General features: G+C 41.2%; 3 protein-coding genes across 7 annotated transcripts in view; 1 reads left to right on the top strand and 2 right to left on the bottom strand.

The window, feature by feature from the left end:
• Positions 1 to 149: 149 nt before the first annotated feature.
• Top3beta (DNA topoisomerase 3-beta) lies at positions 150 to 5010 on the bottom strand. 3 transcript variants are annotated; one of them, XR_013495075.1, is made up of 14 exons: positions 4114 to 5010; positions 3886 to 4028; positions 3602 to 3796; positions 3360 to 3527; positions 3154 to 3282; positions 2934 to 3052; positions 2658 to 2858; positions 2378 to 2582; positions 2122 to 2304; positions 1840 to 2049; positions 1334 to 1776; positions 1002 to 1263; positions 552 to 819; positions 150 to 192 (listed from the first exon to the last, which is right to left on the bottom strand). XR_013495075.1 is itself a non-coding variant. In XM_078193920.1 (13 exons), the coding sequence occupies exons 1-13, from the start codon at positions 4202 to 4204 to the stop codon at positions 613 to 615; spliced, it is 2556 nt and encodes an 851-aa protein (XP_078050046.1). In that variant the 5' UTR covers positions 4205 to 5010; the 3' UTR covers positions 532 to 612. The 3 variants fall into 3 exon arrangements, 2 of the variants coding, with proteins under 2 accessions (XP_078050046.1, XP_078050047.1); XM_078193920.1 differs by lacking the exon at positions 150 to 192 and having other exon boundaries at positions 532 to 819; XM_078193921.1 differs by lacking the exons at positions 150 to 192; positions 4114 to 5010 and having other exon boundaries at positions 533 to 819; positions 3602 to 3792; positions 3886 to 4018.
• Vps2 (vacuolar protein sorting 2) lies at positions 4234 to 7982 on the top strand. Of its 3 annotated transcripts, none has more exons than XM_078193924.1 (5): positions 4234 to 4346; positions 5963 to 6165; positions 6241 to 6416; positions 6508 to 6642; positions 6714 to 7982. In XM_078193924.1, exons 2-5 carry the CDS (start codon positions 5998 to 6000, stop codon positions 6913 to 6915), a joined length of 681 nt encoding a protein of 226 aa, XP_078050050.1. In that variant the 5' UTR covers positions 4234 to 4346; positions 5963 to 5997; the 3' UTR covers positions 6916 to 7982. The 3 variants fall into 3 exon arrangements, with proteins under 3 accessions (XP_078050050.1, XP_078050049.1, XP_078050048.1); XM_078193923.1 differs by lacking the exon at positions 4234 to 4346 and adding an exon at positions 5245 to 5626; XM_078193922.1 differs by lacking the exon at positions 4234 to 4346 and adding an exon at positions 5246 to 5797.
• A 233-nt stretch (positions 7983 to 8215) lies between these two features.
• Fid (class I SAM-dependent methyltransferase fire dancer) overlaps positions 8216 to 18964 on the bottom strand; it is a 37563-nt gene continuing 26814 nt past the window's right edge. Inside the window, exons 5-8 of the mRNA XM_078193918.1 lie at positions 17904 to 18025; positions 17346 to 17475; positions 16368 to 16817; positions 8216 to 16300 (exon numbers count right to left, since the gene is read on the bottom strand). Of these exons, the coding sequence (XP_078050044.1) occupies positions 13676 to 16300; positions 16368 to 16817; positions 17346 to 17475; positions 17904 to 18025 (3327 nt within the window). The 3' untranslated portion in view covers positions 8216 to 13675. The remainder of the gene's footprint in view (positions 16301 to 16367; positions 16818 to 17345; positions 17476 to 17903; positions 18026 to 18964) is intronic.

The following is an 18964-nucleotide window of genomic DNA, read 5'->3' as shown; positions in this document are numbered from 1 at the left end:
ATCGCAGATAAGATAATTCACGACGCATCGAACTTCTGTGTGTTTTTCGGTCATTAATGAACACTCGAGACTCTCGATTTTAACGCGATACATAATCAGAAATATTTTGAACGAAACTTACGTGTCAGGTTTGTCAGGATTTACGAAATTCAAATTATTCGGTCCCCACGAAATGCAACAGAGGCGCCATCTCTGGAACATCAACGAAAACACGTAGAAGATTAGTAATCGGTAATTTTAGATGCTCAAGAATTTTTTTAAATATTATCGTATACGTGATTACTTGTTTTATGTATTTATTCGATAATTTATGTAAAATTCGATAGGCAGCTCGTTTAAGCGTAAATGTTATATATATTTTTTTAAAAAATCACATAACATGATTTTTACAATTTTTATCTAACACGATACTGTTCAAGTTCGTGTTCGTTGAAATTACAAAATCACAAGATTTTTAAATACACGATTTACTGTTATAAATAACTTAATCGAGCTGGTATTTCAGAAGTTACTTAGGTAGCGAATATATTCAAATTTATTTTCGGGATTACCGACGAGCGCATCGGAGTAGAAGGAAAGAAAGTTTTTGTTCGTAGCTTGGTTTATATATTATTATACAAAGTATGCTGCCAATTGATCCATCTTATCTTTAGGAGGACGTGGTTTCCCCCGACTACGACCTTTCGCGTGTCCGCGGCTGCGAGTCGTGACCGGTTTCGAAGCGATAGCCCTGTGTTTCTCTACGAGAGAAACAAAAGCTGGCGTACAAAACACGCAGCCGCTCATCTCCGTCGCTTCATTGGGAAGTTTAGTTTTCTCCTATAATTAAGTATTTTATTAATGTAGCACCTATGTCTCTCTTATTATCAGATCTCTTATCCCTAATATTCCAGAATTCGATCGTCACGAGCATGCATTAAGCATTGCCCTGAATAGCAACACATCCTTGAATATAAGCAGATCTCTGTTTCTAACATGGCAGTTAAAATTGATTGCTTTACCTGTTTATACTCCACAGTGACTAACTGCGCGCCACAGTCGCACACGTCGGTGTCGACCATTACTTTATGGGCATTTTCGAATAAATGAATAATAACGTCGCAACGGTTGCAGCCCAATTTCCATTTCGGTGCAGCCGAAGGATCGAGCACGAGTATACCAGAATCGCATTCGAGACAACTCGATAAACCGTTCGAATTCATAGCGTGCGGACAAGTCGGATGTGTGCATGAATTGCAACCGCTCATTCCCTTCTTCATGTCCCTGATATTTAACATCGAAATTTAATTGAATTCGCTCTACGATTATCTACGTTATGTATAAAATAATATACCTAAATGGTGGGTTGTTATAACAATATGGGCAGAACGTGTAGCTCTTTCCTCGAGCACCCGTGGACCAGGATAGCAATTCGAAATCGTCCAATGGACACTTCAGTTCCTTATAAATTCTAATGTTTCCATTTTGTGGAAGATTGTACGTTTCGTTGCAATGTACACAGTGCATCCTCGATGGTTTCGTTTGTATGTACTTCATGTAACGTCGACATTTGCCACATCTGGAATGCGCCTTTCCAGACGCGGAAAGGGGTGAAAAAGAGACTTCGAATAATTGGTCCATCGCTTCTATGCTATGCACAAAGTATTTGAACTTTTGTTTGAATATTTCTACTGTGTGTTGTAATACGGCATGGTAATCGGCTCGTCCCTGGGCTATTAAGTTCAGCTGTTCCTCGACAGCTGATCTCATCGTAGGCAAAACCAAGTCCGGATCTATCTGATTTGTAAAGAAATCAATATGAGGTGAGTCGTGATTTTTATAAATTACAGAAATTCGTACCTTTTGATAACCGTGGACCAGCACGATTCCTAACGAGGTAGGAATTAGTTTCCTACCGCCTGTAACGTTCACATAATTACGCATACATATGTTGTTTATATGTACTGGTATCGAAGCATCAGTTCCTATCCCGTGTTTCTCCATCAAGGAAATCAATTCAGCTTCCGTTAAGTAATCGGGAGGTTGGGTATAGCATTCGAGCATCTTCGTCTATTACGAATTATACAAATAGTTTTCATTACGATCATTAAGAAATAACCAACATTTATTTCTCGCAATTACCTCTTGTATATTGACTCTTTCGCCAGGTGTAAATTTAGGTAACGTGTCGTTACTCCCAAGTGTCTGCCACGTTAGAATACTGGTGTATCCAGGATCCAACAAACTATGCCCGTTCGCAGTGAAAATTTCCGTCCCTATTTCGAATGTCGCTGTGGTACTTAGATATTTACAATTCGGAGCTAACTAGAAGGTTTAAAATATTTAGTATATCCTCATTTAAATAGATCAATCAGGTACTGCAACTAGGTATATTTACAGTAGCAATAAAATGTCGAGTAATGTAATCATAGAGTCTCCACAAATCTCCATCGAGTTCGCTCCTTGTAGCGTGTTTCATTGGAGTGATAGGAGGATGGTCCCCGGCATTGTGCCCTTTCTTTGGTCTATTAATGCCGTTCGCTAATATTTTACGGACATGTTCTCCCCAGTCTGAACTGTTCTGCTGCTGCTTGAGCGTTGCACTAAACCCAAACATTCCTATATTCACAGATACCGTAAAAAAAAAAGTAAGAAATAAATGTCCAAGCAGAACTTACGCTAAATCAAAGTTCTCTGGGTATACGGTAGTCTCAGTTCGAGGATAACTTATGTATCCTTGTATGTAGAGACGTTCCGCGATTTGCATAGCGTGATGTGGCCCCATCCCTAAACCTGAACTCGCTACCCTCATTAATTCTACCGTATTTAACGCTATTGGCCGAGATTTTGTTTTCTCCACGCTGTCCACGCTTAGAACGCTGGATTATACGATTCAATAAATGTTTCATCATATTTATGAGTTTCATAAATCCACCGAGTCGTTTAATACTTACATTGCTTGCTCATACTCCTTTAGATGGCTGAGAAACACATTCGCTACTTCCTTGTCGAAAGATCGCACACGACCCCAACTTAAGACAACATCTTGACCATCAGAAGACTTTACTGTAACCTGGAACAGATTTTATCTCCTTTATATTAAATATTCAAGTTGATTTAGAAGAAATACATTCTAGAGCATAGAATTCTAATTTTATGGAAAAATGATTGTACCTGTAAAACCCAATAAGCATCAGGCTTGAATGTTTGAATTTCATCATGCCTCTGTACACAGAATCCTAGTGTCGGTGTTTGGCAAGGACCGTAAGAAATAAGTGACACATCTAAATCTCCATATTTCCCCTGAAAAAAAGAAACAAACAGATAAATGTAATCTATGTTAGAAAATGTAATACATTAATCGTGTCTCTTAATAGTACCTGAAAAAATTTGGTTTGAAACCTAGTGAAAGCACAACCAATTCGCAAATCTAAGTCTTGTCTGGCATCAACACTTTTAGCCTCGTTCTCATTTGGTTTTATTAAGTTAGCCATTGCAGCTTTAATATCTTTCTCTGTGATAGCAGAAAATTTTGCTCGCCAAATGTCCTGAAATAAAAGGAAACTTTCTAAAAATGCACGACATTAAAATTATCTTTCAGCAATGTTGGATAAAGACTTACATTTGGATTTAATTTCCTACTTGTCCCCTGTTGCACTGCACAGATAACTTCAAAGCAGATATTTTCACCTTCTTTGTCACAATCTAGCCATAGTATTAAATAATCACAGTGAGCTCCTTCCTTAGCAAGGAAATAAGGAATTTTTAATCTAGGAGCTGCCTCTTTCTTTTCAGTCGGACATGAAAATAACTCTGCCTTGAACAAGCCAAGAAATAATTCTCTATTAATATATACAGAAAAGAATTTTCTAAACATCATTCGAATTGTTCGTATTTTTCTCTTACAGGATCCACTCTGTCCCAATGATTATATTTTCCAATAAAATCCAAGTTCATAATGTGACCACAAACGGATGTCATTTTCAAATTTACCGTTTCAGATCGAAATTGGCCTATCCATTCGTGAACAGAACACGATCCATTCAAACCTGAAATATGTATGATTAATATTGAAATTCGAAAAGTAAAATAAAATTAAAAGCTTGCTCCGTAAATCGTGAAATTTTAACCTACCTTTTCTAGTAGTGCATCGTCCATTACTTAGAATATTGGCCAGCGAAGCCGCCAAAGAAGGTTTTTCGGCAACCATAAAAGCTGTCTTCATTTTGATATTAGTTTTCACTAATGCGTTTTCTTTTATAACAGTGTTTTAATTTTTATTATGACAGTGTGACTACATAACGCACGACGTACCGATAGCTGGAATCACGCGTGTAATACGTCGCATAGAAGACCGATTGTCTAAGGTAATTAATTTATTGTATCTCGAATTATCTCCTCGTTTCTTTCCCGATTCGGTAAAACTATTAATTGAACTACTTCGTTCACATAGACTCGGATGACAGCGATACATAAATCCGTGGATGAACACAACCTCCTATTTTACGATATGATGCAAACTTGCCAACCATACGCAACAAGTTTATAATTTGATTCAAATACATCGCTTTTGGATTATTATTTAAAATCCTTCAGTTCCATGTTCCGTTTCTACTGTACGAAACATTTAAAAAAGAACAGAGAAAATAAGTTTTATTTACAATTACGTACTTAAAAAATTGTGTGTACACCCACGTTCATAATATAAATTAGCGGGAAAGTGAATGAGAAAACAGAACAAAATAATTCGAACACAAAAGTGCAAAATTAAATGAAATTTATATTGTCGTTAGATATAAACAAAAAGTTTGTTGTACTAAACAATTTTTATATATTATTCATCAGAATTCACGAACAAAATATCATATTGTATTCTTGTTTCTGAATAGCCAAACGAAACCAATCGACAACAACGCAAAACGTAATGAATTAAACCTGCTGCTCTTTTAAATGATATCGATGCAGTAAATTTTATTAAACAATTCCGTGCTCTTGGTTTATATTATTATCCACTAATTTTGCCGTAATTAATGTTTTAAAATTTATGCGACAGTGGCGCCTCTTGTAGAGAAAAAATGAAGCTATTTTCAGAGTTTGTACAGCGCCAATTAGTCTGGTAGCAAAACGCTCAAACTAGTAGCCAAATTACCGACAGTCGATTTTGTCTAACAGTTTGAGCGTTTCTCCACAGGCCTAATTGGCGCTGAACAGACCCTGAAAAGAGCTTTATTTTTTCTCCGCAAGAGGCGCTGTAATTCCCACACCTACACACAATAAATGACCGCTTAAAAACATTTTAATTTCTAATAGATTGTACAAATTGTGAAGCGATCGTTAATAAATTTATTAGAAAAAATTCGTGACAAATGAACTCAATGGAATTCACTGACAAGCAGAATTGTTAATACGGGAATTTAATTGTAAATGTCTCGCGGTATCTGTCAAACTGACGTTGATATTGACAGTCACCCGCAGTGAACAGTTGAATAGTCAATTGAGTCATTGAATATCTTGAATGTATCCTTAACCATGAACTCGTGTGTTCCTAATTCGCCAGCATTGTTTCTATAGATAGATACTTTAAAATCTGAATCAGTACGAAGAAAGCTTGAGAAGGTTTAGAGATGTCAAAATCGTTCTCCCACACGTGAGAATCTTTTTAATCGTTTCGGGCTAGTGACTCATCGGTTCGTAACCTCCGCGTATCTTGTATTTGTGATATTAGTATCGTAATCTACCGAAAGTCAATCTCTGAAGACAATAAAATATTGTTGCAAGTTATTCAGGATAAAATTACATACGAATTTTAATAACTCAGGTCTGTCTTTATTATTGCGTATTCTACAATTTATTTCCTAAAACTCCAAGATTTATAGCGACAATTTTTACAAATTCGATTGTAAATATTATCGTACTTTACTTTTTTTAATACTCTGAGAATAATATTTATATTCGGTGACTTATATGTTTATTTTCTTTATAGTGGGCAAATTAGCTGACAATTCTTCATCTAGAACCATGGAGTGGTTATTTGGAAAACGTATTACTCCTGAGGAAATGCTCAGGAAGAATCAGAGAGCTTTGAACAAAGCGATGAGAGACCTAGATAGAGAAAGAATGAGGATGGAACAACAAGAAAAGAAAATTATACAAGATATAAAGAAGCTAGCCAAAGATGGACAAATGGTAATGCAATTTAACTTTGTGAAATCTGTTTTGTATATTTATTCGAAACCTACAGTTACTATTACTATTTTATAGGATGCTGTAAAAATCATGGCAAAAGATCTTGTGAGGACCAGACGTTATGTAAAGAAGTTTATGTTAATGAAAGCAAATATACAAGCAGTTTCCTTGAAAATACAAACATTGCGCTCACAGAATACAATGGCACAGGCAATGAAGGGTGTCACAAGAGCAATGCAGAATATGAACAAGTGATATTATTTTCAATATTTTGCTGACATTTAAAAAGAAACTGCATTTTATACTTTTACAATGTCTAACATGTATTACCATTATTTGTAGACAACTGAATCTTCCTCAAATTCAGAAAATATTGCAAGATTTTGAGAAACAATCAGAAATAATGGATATGAAGGAGGAGATTATGAATGATGCTATAGATGATGCAATGGAAGACGAGGGAGACGAAGAAGAAAGGTAAAATAAATAAAAAATTGTAAATCTGGATGTTACCATTGATTTTTAACTGTCTTACTCGGTAATTTTAGTGATGCCATTGTATCGCAAGTTCTCGACGAACTGGGTCTGCAATTGACAGACCAATTATCTGGACTACCACAGGCGTCGGGTTCGCTAAATGTAACTGGTACAAAGCAACCAGTTGCAGCAGCTGCTGGAAACGACGATGCTGGAAATCTTGATGCGGACGCTGATTTGCAAGCCCGATTGGAAAACCTGCGGCGTGAATAAGTTGCATACAGTTTGATTGTTGAACGGTGTATAAAGTATGTAAAAACGAAGATTGATTTTGTAAGCATATTTCATTATATATGCTGTACGGCTTTAATTAATCGATTGATTAGATCGTATAGGCGCGTGACTTGTAAATACATTGTTTCTACAGCTGCTTGAAGCGATTCATTTGGCGCTGATACACACAGAATGGCACCTACTATTTTGCCTACAGTATTCTTTAAAAGAATGTTAAGTTTTTCAAAATAAATGATCAAAAAATGTTATAACAATGTAGAGAAAATTAGTGTATCTTGGCAGTCTTGTGCATGTTTTTTTAGCACAAGAAATTTTGTAAAGAAGTCCAATACGAAACTGCTAATTGAATATATATATACTGTAACAAATACTTACTGTATTTTGATAATTACGTGTACATAACTTTTCCGTGGAAACTTTATAGTTTATGTATATGTACATATGCTTTTCTTTTTTATCACGTTTATTACACTTTTTCTTAAAGCGTTTAAAAAAGTAATCAAATAGTTTTGATAAGACAAAACGTGCAACAAAGTATATATGTGATTCTTTACACTAAGTCTAGAACAGTGAACGCAATATATGATAAGCTTTTGCATTGTTTTTACCGAAAAAAAAATTTTTTCAGTGACCCCTTCCATGAATTGCTTGTAAAGTTACGATACACGCGTTACTAAGCTTACTAAATTGCAGCATATGTTACAAACGAACATATGGACTCCACTGAAATGAAATAGTGCAAACAGTAAATAATAGTTACATATTATATAAATATATGCATCTTCATTATCATGATATAATTGAAAACGACGGAAAAATAGTTTAATAAATTAAACATAAAACCACGATTACTTGTTCAGTCTATTTTGCTATACCTAGATCATTTTAGATTCTAAACTTAATCTTCAATTCTTGCGAAACACAAAAAGCATAACTAATTGTTCAGGGAAGATATCTCGGTAGGGGAAAACAGTATAAGCATGTTGAACAGTTTATAGGGTACGGTAGTGAATAATTCCGATAGAAATATGAAATATTATCTCTATTAACCGAAATGTACATATACATAATAATGCGCAGTAGATAATCATTCTAATATCCGGACCGTGAAATACAGGTATAAAATAGAAGTCTGGTCTGGTTTCGAACATGGCCTAAATAGACGTTCAAAATGAACATGAACGAGTTTAATTAATCGATCGAAGTGCACTGAATTGATATAATTCGGTATCATTCTGGAAAGTTTCAATAAACTTATCTATGCAGTATCGCTGGACCGCGAATATGTTTATAGAGAGAAAAAGGGGGAAGAAAGTAACAAAAGAAAAAGAAGAAGAATAATTGTTCTCTCGTACGATGATCTTACTAAAGTCGGGGGAACGAGGAAAGCGCCATGCGCGATCTAGCGATCGAATTTAAATTGAAATTCAGAGGTGGAGAATCTCAAGATGAAATTTAAATTTTAACTGTTGAATTCAAGCGCAAATCTTTAGGTGTAAAATAATGTTTTTAAACGTTCAAAACTTGTCGCATTTAAATGTCGTCTTTCGCGTTTTCTCGAATCGGTAAGACGCGATCACCGATCGCACGGTATACCGAACTTTCTTCGTTCCCCGACTGGTAAATCCTATAGAAACATGATGTAGTTTACAAAACTGTGATGGGACCTTCTGTCAATCACATGTATATATATTGTCAATATCTTTTAAACATCTCCGAGGTACCGGCCAAGCGCAACGTACCCCAAGCTAGAATCGTTATACCGAAGAGATATAATTTATCATGTAGCGCCACCTTCCCGCGTCCACTTAGAACTAAACGCGTTTGAAAATTCGCGCGCGTCCAACACCTCGCCCGCCAGCCGCGCGAAGTATCGTTTCAATGTTTAATTTAATTTCCCATGGTACGCGCGTACGTATGCACTAAGATATAGGTTAATCGTTATTAATAATATAGACTGTGTGGGTAGTAAACGCTACGTAAAATAAATTATCTGCAGTTTTCGTAACACCGGAGAGAGAGGATGGCTCTCCCTGCTTCTCTTATTGTTCAAACAAAACCATACGGAGCCGAAATTGTTCCTGATTCGAACGGTCTATAGTACTTCTGCCGGATAGAGATCTACGTAGTCTCGCAAGCTATAAATACGAAGTTTTTGAGTCGACGCGAAAAGAAAATTTGTAGGATCGTTTGTAAACTGATTCATTTCACGTATATTTCTCGTCTTTTCTCGTTCGTTTTGTAAATCGCTCGAATTTGTTACCCTGATATTGTGCAGTCGAACGAAAACTTGACTGTAACAAAGGAATTAAATCTGCATTCGAGTACGTTCACAACTGCGGTTCGTCCAGTGGCACCCAAAATCGCTGATCGTTCATAAGTAGCACCATTTCCTATGATAATCGTCCTCCATCGATAGAACTCTTTTACGCTCACGCTGCGGAATCGCTCTGAAAACTTTTGCGACTTACAATCCTATTCACGATTTCGGATAAATGCGGGAAATAATTTGAATTCGAAAGAAAATCGCTCTCTCTCTCTCTTTCGATCGCTTTCTTCTCGAAAAATTTTCAGAATGAATCCGACGACATCTGCTACGACCATGCGATATGCTACGATATAATAGAAAGTAGTACGCAAACACTGAACCTCGTGTTATCATCGCGATTATTTTATACGCTCCTCGTTGGATGGAAAGGGAATAAATATATGCGCGAAGGACAATCTTCTTTGTTTTCTTTCATCTTAAATACTCGCTATATAAGTGTGGGATTATTAGACCTTATACACGGTGTTGTATCTGTGCATTTATGTACGCTTTTTTTTTTGTTGTACGCGTGTGTCCTCCTCGCGTGGATACGTACTTGGTATACATGTGTATATGTATATATATATATGTACACGCTCTCAACACACACACATAACATATACACACATGTAAGCATTGTCGAACACAGCCATCGCTAGACGCAGCGCGTTCAAAGATCCGACAGTGTTCTTTCGTATTCTTTTTTGTTCGTTCCTTTAAAGTTGTCGTGTCGGCGGAGTTAAGTACGATTAAGGGGAATCTTATGTCGGTTATGTCCTACGGGTAGGCATGCGCGGACGTTTTATTTCGACGTCGACTAAAAGAATCTCACCATCGAGCTACGCGCTCCGAGTTAATAAACGTAACGTATCGAGAGGAAGACTATCATTATACTGACATCGAGTGCTCTGCAACGGTGAAAACCGAGGAATCAAGTCATTGACCAAAAAACTCGCTATACAAACGCTTCGAAATGTTATGTATTCAGTATTATTTTTTTTTCTCTTTGAGTTAGAATTCGCGCATGCCTGATCTATGATAGCTATTACAATTAATTTTTCTGACGGTGATGTCGCGTACGTATTTATCTTTTTCCCTGGGCCCGCTTCGCTCATTTTCGACGGTATCGTCCAGCGGACTTTACACGTGAATCTTGTACGCATGTATATATGTATAATCGTTTATAGAAATCCCATGAGTGTGGTGGTACTCGTATATCGACCAGAAGAAGAACAAAAAAGAACGCGTCGAAGGACTGTTCGAAAATCAGCGTATGATCGTGGACGTTCGTAAACATACGGGATGAGCAATAAACGATTTAGGCTCTAGATTCAATAATGCGGCGAATCCCCACCACCGAATGAGTTCATTTGGTTGCGCGTTCGCCCGTTCCGTCCTCCGGCGACGCCGTTTCAGTTTTCGCGAACTGTCGTCTTCCAGAACAACGTTTATCCTTTACCAAAAAACGTAGTTCCGAGCAGAAACTAACTGATATAACCGTCGGGTTACGTTCGGTTCGGTTCGTTCGACTTAACGAGAACGCCCGGTACGATCCGAGAACGTTTGAATTGAATCGAGAAAACCCCCTGAACCGGCCCGCAACCCTTCGTGCGTTTCACGAAATCGTGATAGATTGCCGATACTTGTATGTATACACGTATATGTATATAGATTTTTGTATTCTCTCGTTAAGATATTTACAAAAAAAGTGTAGCAAAGTACGCTCGTTCATAACATATGAAGTATAATATCACTGGATCCATTAAAGTTTACTTCGGAGACTTATTAATCCCATTTTTCGTACGTGCGCGATCGTTTCTTACTATGACACCTACGTAAACGCATTTTGTAAATTGATTTGATATTTGAGTCAACAACTTCGCGATCTATATATATATATGTAATTTTTGCATCTTTTAATTAGGTTTATCTTTCGCAGTCAGTACCGTTTAATGCGTATAGATTTACAGTCCTTCGTTTCAAAACCGTTTTTATTACACCCCATTCGATCGTTTACTGTGCAACATTTACGAGATGTATATGCAACGATCTTCGCTGAAAGAACGTTATCATGGTTGAATATGGATTCTCGAAAACGGAAAGAGTTTCCTCTCGACTCCATTAACAATAAGCTTTTTTTCGGAGATATCGTTAACGTGTTGCTCTGTTATCTGTGATAGTAGACTCGCCGAGTGATTTTGAAGTTATTGCGATATTACAACAATTCGGAACACTTGATAATATCCCCCTGTTCGTTCTTGTATCCTTTGTTTCGCGCGAGCATATTTTTGTGTGAAACGCCAATGAGAAATCGGAGACGCATTCTATCGTTTTTACTTTGGTCCTTCGCGTTATTGGGTTTCGAATTTTGCGAGAGCGTCGCGGACTCCGATCGTTCTACTTCACCGATATATCGAATTTTCTACCTCGAGGCTGACTACTCGTCTCTGCGAACTATACTTCGAATTATGATACAGTAGGTATGTTTTTACATTTCCGATAGGCATCATTGTACCGACAGAGCGCAAATCGTTTCACCGAAACGACAAGAGGATCTCCGCGTAGCGTGTAAACCACGGAGCTACTGATAAGAAATTTAATTGGTCGTCCAAGGTCGCTAAGGCGCTATCCCGTAACTATACCACTTTACCTCACCTACGTAGTGAACGTTCAGATGCTGTGTTCCTTTCTCAGAAGTTAGCTCTACATGTATAAACATGTTCACATTTTCGCTCTGTTTGTCGCATGCGTGGATTCATTTTTCATCGAAGGTTTAGTGCCTTTTCGAACGTAAGCAGATCCTCTTGTTATTTTGGTGGACACGCACAGTAACACCTCGTTTAACAAATTTCAAGTAGAAATTATTACGCAATAGTTTTGCGGTAAAACGACTCAATCAATGCCAGAAGATTTTCTTTTAAATTAACGTGACTTGTCTGGTTTGACACCCGCACAACGAAGCGATATTTTGAAACCTATTATTCTTCGTTAAAGCGAGGCATTCATGTAGCAGTTTTCTCGAACCCTTCTATAGTAATAGCGCAATAACATCCGGTACCGTGTAATCCCACCTCCGTTAAACATTTCACTCGCAAGCCCTCGGTATTCTGGCTGAATAAACGCTACCGAAGCATCGTTATATCTGGAAGTAATCTATGGTTTGCCGAACGGGAATCGATAATTATATACATTGCAGGATTAAAAGAAAGTTGCCGTTTGCTCTCATGCTCCGCGCGTATCCCTTAAACAGTAAAAGATGACGCACACGGTCTCACGGGAAAAACGAGATTAGTTTCTTGTACGTTCTACGCGTTACCATTTCTGTCATCGTTTCACGGTCACGCGGACCGATCTTAACCGATTCCCAGACCTCCTTGATGTATAATAAACGTTTGGTATGTCCTGCGCGAAAACACTAAACATTCAAGAGGTTCGAACGTCTTAAGAAATGAGCAAAAACACGACTCGAATCGTACTCGATCGCCGACATATCGGGTGTTCACATATTTCCTAGCGAACGGTGGCTAAGTAATCATGCGAACATCCTGCACATTTCACGGATATCTTAAATAGAATAAGTTGACTGATCGATAACAGGTGTGTTCTGCGATGAAAAAGATTAGGAACCATGGACCTAACGCTTAAACTAAAGCTACGTGATATATCACGGTTCGAGTCTAGAATATGAACTTCCAACGGGGACGAGAACCGAGGACTAATTCATAACAAACGAACAAATAAACGAGAAACATCTTTTGGTCAAGCGCTTAGACGAATGATACAAATCACTATTCTATTAGTGTCGCTTACTGCTGAATACCTTCGTTTACCGATCTGTGCGCTTACGTCGGAAACGTTTTTGTTATTTTACATATTTACACGCCGCCTCCCTTATCCATTAATCTAATCTCGCTGCTTTCGGTTTTCCCTCTTTTTGGCTCTAGCTCCGCGCGTCGCTACCCTTCCCCCGTCCCTGTTTTTCTTTTTTTGGTACATAGCGAATGCTACATGATATATATTTTGTATTTGCAACTCAACAGAATTTCGCCGACGTACGCACCTCGTGGATATAAGAGTTTATGCTAGAAATGTTGGATACTCGCGCGACAAAATGCTCTCCGGATCGTGTGGTACTTTGAAAACAGCGAAGTTCGAAGTGATCAATTTGATTACATTCTAGATAGTCGAGTTATGTATCGTTAAACGATTCTGGAATACGGTAAGTTAGGATTTAAGGAAAGAAAGCTCGGTTGTCATAATTAACACGGTATGGAGGAGACTGATGTATGCCTGGGGACAGAAGAAAGAAAGAAATCGATCAGTACCACACGAAAGTAAAAGCCTTGAGGCGTCGCAAGCTTATTAAGATCCCCGATAAGTGATCCGCCTGGCGTAGAGACTAGAATGTGCAACTCGAGCACGGGCCTCGAGTCATATAGTCCAGACCTGCACCTTCTCCGCGACGATGCACCAGCTCGCGTGGTCGTAGTAGGACGAGATGATGTGCAGGTTCTCCACGTACTTGTTGATCAATTGGTCCAGCTCGCCTTCCCTGAACACGTGATAGTACTGATGATAAGTTATGGCGCCGCCGCCTCGATCGGATGGCAGGGACTCCTGGGACGACGAGGCGCTTAGAGTGGCGTTGCTCCCTGTACTGGTGACCAAACAGTCCGTGCTGCGTTTGCTGTTGTCGGGATACCTAGGCGGGGTCTCCTCGGAGGCCGAGCGTCTCTGGATCTGCAGTCTCCTTTTCTCCGCGTACGACTTCGGGTACTCCGCGTTGTTGGACAATAGAGAAACCATGCTGCTGCATAGTCTTCCGGTTGAGTCCGCGTGGCTCCCGTCGCTCAGGCTAATGGTATTGTCGATGGACTCACCTATGTCGCTAGACTCTATAGAGTTCGCTGACCTCACGTAAGGCTTCGCGGAGCTTTTCTCGGAGGTCTCCTTTTCACCAATAAACTCCCCGGTGTTCGACACCATCACAAAGTCCATGATATCATCGGATGTGCTCCTGTGCATGTCGACGCTGCTGTTGTTGGCATCCACGTTGTTCTCGGAGTTCTCGGGGAAACCGTTATTCGCGTTGCTCAACCAAGCGATCGTGTCGGACAAGTCATTGTATTTAGAGGACTTGGTAGACTTCGTGATCTCCGAGGACAGTATCGGCGCTTGCTCAAACTTATTCCCCTTCTTCTCCAAAACCTGACCAACGTTCGTATCTGTTTTGACTTCAGACGCCTCGCGATTCTGGTCTGATCGCTTCAGATTTCCGTTCAGCCTCTCCGTAAAGTCTATCAAATGTTTCCGGCACTCCTCGCTCCATGTGTCCTCCACCTCTGGCAACTGATTGCTCAAGGCAGCCTCGGTTCTACTCTTATTCTCAGTGTTGATAGACATTTCTGTGTTGCATTGTGCTTGAGAGCTGATTTGGGTGTGCGTTTTCTGTATCGCAGCCTCCACCGTGTCCTCCAAGGAGCTGGCTACGTTAGCTGCCGCTTTTAACAATCTGGAACATTGCGAGGAGTCTGTCACGGTTTTAGCTTCTTCCTCTTTCGAGTCAGCCACGTATCCTGAGGATTCCTCATTGGTGGTATCGCTAGGGTCAGAAACATTCTCTGCCGAGCTGTCTAGAACCTCAGATTCCGTGCATTCGGACTTATTGTTGTCCTTTTTAGCGTATCTCTCGTCCGAGATCACACTGATCACCGAACCCACAGACTCCGGCGACGACACACCGCTGGAGTCACTGTCCAGGTCGTCGGTTTCAGGGTTAAACAGCTCTAGCGACAGCAACCGAGGCAGAACCTTGGTAACAGCTTCTAAACGACCGCTGGTCGTCGACGAGGCTCGTCTAACTAATGGGAACGAGTGTTTAGTTCTAGTCGCGAAGCCCGATTTCTGTTGCAACAGCTCCTTGATTTGGTTCAACGTAACTTTACGAGTCTCGTCCTCTTTACTAGTCTCGTTTTCTTTCTCTGGACAGGGCGTCTCCTTCGCCTCCACTGCATTGGCTAGCAACGGAGCGGTGTCCTCTATCGTCTTTGGTTCCTCTAGGTCTACAGTCTCGGACATGGACCTGAAAGTGCGCATGGTTTGCAAAGAGGGCTTCTTGGTTTCGAAAACGCTGCTCCTACGAACTTCGATCTTCTCGGTCTTCTTCTCAGCCTCTAAAACCGGAGTGGTCGGCTGTTGAGTGATATTAACAACGTCCGATTTATTCGAGGCGAGTGTTTTCTCGGCTACAACAGGTGGCTGGGTCGGAGAGGGGGTAAAGAACGGTCTCGTGAACACTGGATTCAAAGTTCTAGGTGACAGCCCGGGCGGACTAGGTGGGGGCAGAGATTTGCTGGTCGCCGGAAACTGTTTGAGCAGCGGAGACATGGAGATGAGCTTGAGTATGGGATTGGAGAAGTCCGGCGGGTGTTTGACACGGGGGGAAGGAGGCGCCGAGGTGCTGGTCAGGTGATGATGACCGGTGGTAGCCGGCAGAACGTCCACCACAGGCGAGACGTCCTGCTTTGGCACGTAGATCACGGACCCGATGCTGTCTTCGGAGTCGACGCTGGTGTCACTCTGTAAACTGTTGTCCTTGGACGAGTCCGAACCATCCTCTCTGGACAAGCGTCTCTCGATACTCTCCACTTCTTTGGTCACGGTCGCGGCAGGCTCGACCTTGTCGCTGACTTTCGCTTTCGTCTCATCCTGCCCGTCGGCCGCTGGCGTAGCCTCGCTCTCACTCGACTTCCAGCCTTGCAGGATTTTCACGAAACCGTTCTTGATCGATATCCCCGAGACCTCGATGTTCGTCGATTGTTTAATCTTATCCGTGAATCGCTGAAGCCGCTTCGACGCGTTTCCCGAGTACAATGACTCGCGCAGAGCCTCGAACGTGGTCCCTTTGTAGATTAGGTCCTCGTTCAGAGACGCCTGCTTCATGATATTCCGGCGAACCCGCTCCTTCTCCTTCAACCGATCCGTGGACATCAGCTCCTCGTTCATTGAGCTCTGCTTCAACATGCTTCCCCGCTTCGACTGATGACTGGGTGTTACCTGAAATCACACGAATATAGTGGCGTGTGTAAGAAGACCGTTTTAGAAGACATCGAGACCACCTTACCTTAGAGTCTGGAATGTCCTTATTTAGTTCTCGATTGGCAGTGTTAACAGGATTTTCCAAACCGGCGACGTCTTCGAGATGAGACTTCTGCTTGACCAGTCGTGGCTTCGATCCGCTCATCGACGACGAGGTCCGAGACTCGCCGTCCAGGTTCAGATCCGACGTTAATATGGAGCATAAACCCGGGATGCTGGATCTGGACCTCACCAGATCTTCCAGTCGCTGGATCTCCAGAATGTCACCGAGGCTCTTCGATTTTATGCTCAACGTGTCCGTGTGCTTGTTCAGGTTCACGTTCACGTCCTCTACTCGACGCAACTCGATAGGCAACTCGTCCACGTCCGGTGGCTCCTCCTGCTCGTAGTCCTTCCGATTCTTACCGCTGCCGTTCTGCCAGCTCTCGAGAAACCAAGGCCGGTTCCCGGACCCACGCCTACCGCCAGCCAGTTTCTAAGAATCACGGATGAAATGCTACGATCTAGATCTTCTTTGAAACTCTCGGAGACTAACTCTACAAATGCAATAGATAACAGAGCATTCGCATAGCGACGCTGAAGTGCATTGAGCCGACAAGTGGCATGGATCTAGTTCACCAAGGGGTCTCGGGATTCCGTTGGCTCTCAAAAATTGTCTGGATATACGATCGGGTGGATCGCATGACCGCGTCCAGGGTGCATTCCGCAAGCAGTTACCCTACTTTTTGGCGCGAACATTGTTACGGTCTCGCTTTAAAATCGATAGTACGTTTCCCGACAATTCAGTTACGTATTGCGGGGATGGTTATCGTGTCCCCCGACTTGTATACGACAAGTCAAAACGAGGAGAGAAAAAGAGAGAGAAAGGCACAGGAATAAACACGACGCGGTAGGAGAGAGGAGAAGCAAGAAAAGAAGTAATTTAGACAGGGTCGCACGCGACCGAGCGAGCTCGCGAGCACGTGACAAGAGCTTCAAGGAAACCCCCCTGGCGGCATGTTACCTGCAAAGCGCGACGGAAAAAACTGTAGCAGGTCTCGTTCGGGCTGGACAGGCTGCTGGTCGACGGCGACGGACTGAATATCGGGTCGATCCAATAGCCTTTGCTCTTGCATTTTCGTTGGCTGTCCCTGCTGAAACCAAGCGGATGCCATTAGCTATAATTGTCTTGTTCGCCGTTCCACCTACCCCCGGTTCGGGGTAGAAAAGCGAACGAACAAGGACGGAGAACGGCGAAACGTAATTTCGCGAGGCAATTTGAAATTGCTTTCAGGGACATTTTCCAACCCCTTCGCGGACGATGTATGCGAATATTAAGCGTAGCTTTTGGACAGAATTCCGTCCAATTTATGTAATCGAAGAATCAAGCCGCTGCTGCGTGTTACACGGAATTTTTAACAGCTCGAACTTAAATCTGAATTTCTACGCTGATGGATCGAGCGTATCGAGTTTAATTGGCGTCTGGAAAATGTTGGAACCGCAACTGTACATCCTTGCATACTCCATCCTTATATAGATCACTTATACGAGGTAACTGGTAGAGATCGGCACAGATAAGTACTTTTGAGCGTTCCGAACGGCGTGCACGTCGCTGACGTTCAACGTGCCGGAATACTTCGATCTCTTCGACGAGTTGGAACAGTAGGCTTTGGGCCATGGGACTAAGACATCCTGAGACTGGAACTGCAAACAGAAAAGAACAGAGTCATTTGCGATCTGATTTCTGAAACCATTAATAGCCCTTAACCGGCGCATCGGAATCATTTAATTCTACGTTTAATTAGTCGATTTAAAATACTAAAGATTTTCCTCGACTCATGTTTATTACAATGTTACACCAATTAAGGGGTAAGATCCTGGAGATCGAAAAAGAGGTTTTACAAGCTAAAAGTATCCTGGAATGATCTTGGCAGCTAACATATTCGGTTGACCTTTCGACAGAGAAGTTTCCCAAGATTCCTTCAATAATATGAAATATATTATCGTTTTTCCATCGAGCTATGGAGAGGAATCTATTTCGCGTTCACGCGGGAAGAATGCGCGTTCCGAAGGACGATAAAACCGTTCGCCCGTGTCAATTGATAGAATTCATCTTGAAACGGTGTGTCGCAACCGTGTAAAGAGCAAACCCTGAAAAATAGAAATGCCGCCGATATAACCGAACGGTTTACCTTGGCTTGTGTATGCATCGGAACAATTGTATCGATTGACCGTCCGGCTCGCGTGGGCGTGTTTCAGTAGGCTCCGTTCGAATACCGTTTGCATTCAATCGTATCGGATGACGACATTTTTAAGCCGATTCGAATAGCTTGCCGCGCGCTCCGTGAATCCCTCAAGTGACCCGATCGACGAGCACGGGATCGTCTCGTATCGCGATCAAAACGGCTTACCGATGCGTGTCATGCACTTTTCGCTGCGCGATGCACTTCTCGCCGTGCCATGCATTTGTAATCCAAAAAAGAATCCCACCAGTGACAAACTTGATCTTACACTTGTTCGACATTTTCTTTTCTTTCACAGTAACCGATATTATAAAAATATGTCCAGATGAATTTTTATCGTTACAAAAAAATATGTGTATACATTCGTGTCATTAGAAGGATCTGTAGTTCTAATATTAAA

Source organism: Augochlora pura, chromosome 11 (genome assembly GCF_028453695.1).
Source record: "Augochlora pura isolate Apur16 chromosome 11, APUR_v2.2.1, whole genome shotgun sequence".
Taxonomy (NCBI): domain Eukaryota; kingdom Metazoa; phylum Arthropoda; class Insecta; order Hymenoptera; family Halictidae; genus Augochlora; species Augochlora pura.
This window is presented reverse-complemented; position numbering and strand designations above follow the sequence as displayed.

Coding starts and splice junctions, on each gene's coding strand:
- Vps2 (XM_078193924.1), top strand. CDS start 5,998: ATGGAGTGGTTATTTGGAAAACGTATTACTCCTGAGGAAATGCTCAGG. Junction 6,417..6,507: donor GCAATGCAGAATATGAACAA/GTGATATTATTT, acceptor CATTATTTGTAG/ACAACTGAATCTTCCTCAAA. Junction 6,643..6,713: donor GAGGGAGACGAAGAAGAAAG/GTAAAATAAATA, acceptor CGGTAATTTTAG/TGATGCCATTGTATCGCAAG.
- Top3beta (XM_078193920.1), bottom strand. CDS start 4,204: ATGAAGACAGCTTTTATGGTTGCCGAAAAACCTTCTTTGGCGGCTTCG. Junction 4,029..4,113: donor ACGATGCACTACTAGAAAAG/GTAGGTTAAAAT, acceptor TACATATTTCAG/GTTTGAATGGATCGTGTTCT. Junction 3,283..3,359: donor TTCAAACCAAATTTTTTCAG/GTACTATTAAGA, acceptor TCTTTTTTTCAG/GGGAAATATGGAGATTTAGA.